The sequence below is a fragment of the Branchiostoma floridae genome, unplaced genomic scaffold (assembly GCF_000003815.2).
Source record: "Branchiostoma floridae strain S238N-H82 unplaced genomic scaffold, Bfl_VNyyK Sc7u5tJ_1558, whole genome shotgun sequence".
Lineage (NCBI taxonomy): Eukaryota > Metazoa > Chordata > Leptocardii > Amphioxiformes > Branchiostomatidae > Branchiostoma > Branchiostoma floridae.
The window spans coordinates 19,789-25,570 of NW_023365757.1; the positions used below are offsets into that span (position 1 = coordinate 19,789).

The window sequence follows — 5,782 nt, forward strand, 5'->3', positions numbered from 1 at the left end:
GGAGATTACCTTTCCGCGGCCCCCAGAAAGACCGGTGAAGGAGGCTAAGCTTTTTGGTGGAGGCTACAATCAGTATCTGAAGTTCTTTGACTTTCTCGCAAAAATCATATTGACTTCATAAAATCTCTCTTGTATAATTCACTTTTTAAAATGAAATCATGGCTCTCCAAACGCAGGTGCAGACATTGACTTCAAACATGCGGAGAACGATATCGCAGGCACAGTATTATACCTGGCTTCCATGGCTGGCAATGTAGACATAGTGAGTCTGCTGCTCCGCAAGGGGGCGTCTGTGGTGGAAAGAACCGCTTCATTTGCCCCACTTCATGCAGCAGCTTTGAAAGGTAGGTTTGGTTATGTTGATTATATAGATGCCATCTACCGGCGCAAAAATGGACTACACTGTACATCGAACAAAGAAACGACAAACTGAGCAAATATATACCGTAAAATGCGAAAGCCAAAGTCAGTTGCGAAAAAAATGAAGAATCTATTGTTTGGTATACCATGTTCCTTGTGATCGGTCATTTTTCAACCTTCCTGATCACTTAGATATCATAATGAATGTTTTTTTTTGACAAATATTTTCTTGACAGGCTCTTTTTTATTCGCACGCTCGAACCTGTTTTGGAGTTATTATCAAACTTTTAATACTTCAAAACAAATTCTTGTCCGTAACGCGTGCAGACGTGTGTCCGTGCGTCCGTGCGTCCGTGCGTCCGTCGGTGTGTGGTTAGATCTTGATGAGATCGGGATATGGTTAGATTTTGGGCCCGGTCCCGCGCCCTTGCTGACTTTTTATGGTCCTGTGTCAGAACTCCCGGTTTTGATATCTTGAGTTCTGGACATGTTATGATTTTTGATAGATACTCGTAGCTCTTGGGCAGAGAATATGCACCCTCACACTCTAGAGGGAAATATTCTGCATTTGTGCAAAAACGTGGCCTCTCTAGTTTGTAACGGTTTATCAGATTTTCGCGACGCATGGCAAGGATGTGAAGAAATGACTTTTATTTACCTGGCATGAGTTATTACATTACATTTCATGTTCCTTGAAGGTAGGCAACATTTACTTAATAATATGCATTTTTTTACGCAAATCCTACGTAGGGAGGGCAGAAGTGGTGGAATTACTGGTGCAGCACGGAGCAACATTAGACATACAGGACGGCTACAAGAACACACCACTCATGTATGCTTGTGGCTACAACCATGTCGACACAGTTCGGCGACTGATTGAGCTCGGAGCAAGACCTGATTGTCTCGACGGTTTTATAGCCCGTAGGCAAGTGTCACATTCTTCCAACAGACTATAGAATAAGCGACTGTTTGTGTATGTAAACAAACATTTATACAATTTGGCTTTGAAATGAAAGTGAACCGATCAAAATGAATGGCGTCTAGAGGGTCAAAATTTAGAATTTTTCCGGACCCTCCAATGATTGTCGCGTGTCTGCGTTGCTTCTTCGGTGCCCCCATGTGCTTCATATTTTGTAAGCAAAAGTTCAACCTCCCCCCTCCCCCATACGAAATTTGCTGTCGACTTTGTGTAAAGTATAATGATCTATAATGCGACCAAATAGAGAATAGAAGACGCTAGCCTATTGACTTAGATGAGTTATATCTTCCACTAGGTTGGGAAAACCAGGCGGAAACCTTAACGAGGGTTTTATGCTGGTACACGAGGCGAGGAAGACCAAGCTGTTGAGATGCTGCAACCCTAGGTGTGGCAAACCAGGCAAAAGGTAGGTTTTGCTACTGGCGGTTTCTCCGTTATTAATAGTTAAACTGTTTTATTTCACTTTGTCTTAGAACACCCAACTTTGACATCAGGCATATGTTCAGACGTTGTAACCGAAAGCCTATGTCCTGCAAAAAATTACTTATATGAACAGCTGTTGTACTTGTTACATTGTCTACAGGAAAACCCTGAAGCTGTGTGCCGGGTGCAAGCTGACCCGCTACTGCAGCCGTGACTGTCAGATACAACACTGGTCTGTCGGACACAAGAAGTGCTGTGGGCATGATGCGTATTCTGACGAGCAAGCCAACTCCTTCCGGGATTGGGCTTCCTCACTGGCAAATCACATTGAAGAACATGGACAAGAATCAAGTGTACAACTTTTACAACGTTCAGCGGCGACATATATAAACTGATAATTCGATATGAAGCGGTGTTGATTACACGATACTAGTACATCCATTTTGAATGTAGTGGACGATCAGTGCCATGTTAATATTACTTTTAATACAAGTATCATTGTGATGGCGTCTTAACTCTTAATGTAGAAAATAACATGGCATGTTTTCTTGTGATTTTGAGTACACATGTACTCAAAATGTTCATGCAGTTTGATATTTTTGATTCCCCTAATCTTGTTGAAGAAAGTTAAGTTAGAGCACAATATAGAAAGTAGGATTTTTTTACAAAGCCACTTTTGTTGTAAACACTTTTCTAGCCTGGATTCCAGACTGTTACAAAGGCATTGAAAGGCCTCGGCTCTAGAGTCTTAAGCCGACTTGGGGACATGTTGTCCCTAGAGCCAATGAGTTGGCCTGTATAGGCCCTTGAAACAGTCTGGCATCCAGGCTACCATATTTTCGTTTTCTATTTGTAGATAGCCTGTGTTTACACAAGCTCTCGCCGGCTGGGCTTAATGACCCCCTCCCCCCGAGGGAGGCGGCAATCTTAGGGCCGGCCGCTAGGGGCGCGATTTTAGTCAGGCTACTTTGTAGAGTGTTGCTAGATCAATGTCACTGTTGACTTGTGTACTCTGTTGTTACATCAATGTCACTGCATAATCACTGAATCATTTTCACATAATAAGATTAACAGAACAGACTGATGAGTTACGGTGTGGTTGTAACAACATGTGGTATTGTTTAGCCATCTTTTATAATTACTACATTTGTACGAGGCGGCATGGCTTCTTTGATAGGAAAACTATCTGAGTGATACTTTTTAGTGTGGCCATAAGGTATCCTGAAAATACTACATAGTGTTATGCCAGGACCCCTAAAATACCCCATAACAGTTATTAGATGGAACATAAAACAACGATCTATCCGTCGGACCTCTGTAACAATGATTATGATATTTTTACCCGAAGGCTAAATGCAAGTAGAGACTAGTATAGATCTAACATCAACGAGGCAGACCAAAACGGAGAACGATATAGCATGCAGTGAATCCGACAAATCGTAATCTCCTAGCAGATCTTGCGTGGCATAAGACAGTATCATAGACTGGGGAAGGAGTTTAGCTGATGTCGGCTAAATTAACTCCTTCCCCGGCCTTTGATACTGTCTTATGCCACGCAAGATCTGCTTGGAGATAAACAAATCGCACAACATTCAAAACTTTTACCCCGCAAGTGCTCAAGACAAACGTGTCAGGCTCGCTAGGTAACTTAGTTTTTGATTGAAAATTGAGGCATGTTGGAAATGAAGCAGACCCAACGGCAGACAATCACTTCATTGTGTTCTGTGCAACCAGATCTGAAATTCAACAATTTTGAAGTAATGTATGCCCGAAGTGAAAATGAAGTGCTGTGCGCGATTGAAGTGTGGGAGTAGGTACTAGGATCAAACAGACTTGAAGTGTGAATTAAACTTGAAGTAAAGAAGATTAGACTTGTTGTTTTCAGCTTATCATGTTCTTTCTCATCATTGTGGAAAGCCTATATCTCGTCGAGAGTAGTCCATATTGCCGCTCTAAAATATTTGTCATATCTTTGAGCAAGCGAGAAGAAGGAGGTAGCGATCCTCACACCCAACATCTGCTTGAAGCAGCAGGCGATGTCGACTGAATGTATGATGATAGCAGCCAAACGCAAAAAGCACACACCCGGAAGGGCGAATATCAACGCTTTATTAGCATATTTGAGCATCATTTACTTTAAAGCCAGAGTAGTATTTTTAAAGTATTGTATAGAAAAATATCACCAAAAAATGTAGCAAGGGAATAGAAAAACTGGCTTTTCAAAACTTATTTCTCTAAAGCTTTACGTTTTCATGTGGCTCTCATGACGTACCAAAACAAAGGCTCACGTGACCAAACTCCTCCCCTTGCGTCTTCAGTTCAAATTTTGAAAAGTGTCGACAACGGTCGTAACGAAATGGCAGAAAAAGCGAATGAAGCTCTACTGAATGCTGCTATCAACGGCTCGGTTGAAGGCGCTGAAGCAGCATTGAAAGCTGGTAAGTCGAACCCAGTTAACTATTGTAGGAATTTTGGCTACAATTGTGTCAACACTGTTTCCGTTATCTTATCTATCCTCCGGTGTCTTTATTATTAATAGCCTGGATACCATACCCCAACCTCAAATATCTTTCGATAGATACTTGAGATCGGGCTGGGGTTTGGATACCAGGCTACCGGTGTCTCCAATAAAAACAACAAACTTTGCTTTTCTCTCCCCCTCCCCTCAATCAGACGAAATGCTCCAGTTGGTTTTGGACGTCTTTTGGGCCGTTTTTTCGGGTTTTCTATTTCTCTGAGTTTGTGTTTGGCTGACCGGTCTGGTCTGATTTGTTTTGTTATATCTTGCCTGAAATCTCCCACCAAGCCGACCACCGGAACTGTAAACAGTGTAGCATCTGTGACTCATCTGTGTACACAGTACTACCAAATTATGGGCAGTTTTCTCCAGGCCTAGTTTTCTTATGCTATTTGCACTTTACTGTTGTTTTACCGTTTTACAAGTGGTTTGCTGCAGAAATACACGTAAAATTTATCATATAATTTATTGTTAGTTGAATTTTGACAAGAGAGCTCTGAGGTTGTGATCAGTAGGTGACTATCTACATGCATATGATAATGACCAAACATTCAAATTTCGCGCCTGACGACAATAGGGCCACGCCAGCTCATTTCCATCTCAAGGCGAGAACAAACCGCTCTGATGTTCGCCGACAACCTAATTATAAGTCCAGAACATTCTTCCGTAGCCTCCTTCACCGGCGTCTCTACAGTCCAGGGCCTTGGCGAACGTTGTTGCGCACTCCCACCGGTATATATTCCACTCCAGGCATTTTTCCTTTCCCGGCATATTTTCCTTTCCCGTCGTATTCCCGGATAAAAATCGCGAATCGACGGGTTGGTCATTTCCAAGAAATATTGAATGTAGAGGTCATAAAGTGTAAAAAAACGGCACATTAAAAAGCGGGCGATTTGAAGCGTTTTGTACATGGTCAAACCCCTTATTTTATATGTATATTTATAAGGCGAACTAATGTTATTTCCGTGTGTGTCTACGCTTTTCGCGTTAGCGGTAAATTTCCCGTTATCGGGACGCCGCTATCGGCACCTCTTTAGACACACCGCCCGGAAATCTGACAGGACACCCGCGGCGCGCGGTGGAATGTAAAATCTGGGTGAAAGTCTACCCCTAAAGATCGCAGTTCTTTTTAGCTTCACGTTGATATATTGAACAAACGTTAATTTTTTGTTTGCGTACCGCTACCAAGTTATTGAAAATTTAAATACGTGACTTGCATGAGAAATACAAGTCCCTGACTACGTTGTTGTTTCGCTGACACTTCCCAGGGGTGCCTAAGGAGGGCCCCAATGCCCTTTTGCGTAGAGCGTAATCGGCCGTTTTAATTCTACGTAGAACGTTGTCGGACGCTCTAATTTAACGTAGAACGTAATCGGTGCATTTTGCGTAGAGCGGAATCAGCCATTTCAATTCTACGTAAAGCGTTGTATCTACCCCGAATTTACCGTAGAACGTAATTGATGAATTCAGCGTGTAGCGTAATCGGACCTGACCAAAACCCA

General features: G+C 42.4%; 2 protein-coding genes across 6 annotated transcripts in view; both read left to right on the top strand.

The window, feature by feature from the left end:
* The first annotated feature begins 106 nt into the window (after positions 1-106).
* On the top strand, positions 107-3,628 carry LOC118408148 (poly [ADP-ribose] polymerase tankyrase-2-like). Its single transcript, XM_035808788.1, has 4 exons — positions 107-344; positions 1,111-1,285; positions 1,635-1,745; positions 1,923-3,628. Exons 1-4 carry the CDS (start codon positions 242-244, stop codon positions 2,155-2,157), a joined length of 624 nt encoding a protein of 207 aa, XP_035664681.1. The 5' UTR covers positions 107-241; the 3' UTR covers positions 2,158-3,628.
* Positions 3,629-4,022: 394 nt separating this feature from the next.
* LOC118408132 (poly [ADP-ribose] polymerase tankyrase-2-like) overlaps positions 4,023-5,782 on the top strand; it is a 124,245-nt gene continuing 122,485 nt past the window's right edge. Inside the window, exon 1 of one of the 5 annotated variants that reach the window (XM_035808759.1) lies at positions 4,023-4,200. In XM_035808759.1, the coding sequence (XP_035664652.1) occupies positions 4,026-4,200 (175 nt within the window). In that variant the 5' untranslated portion in view covers positions 4,023-4,025. The remainder of the gene's footprint in view (positions 4,201-5,782) is intronic. The other 4 variants (XM_035808760.1, XM_035808765.1, XM_035808761.1 and 1 more) reach the window with 4 other exon arrangements.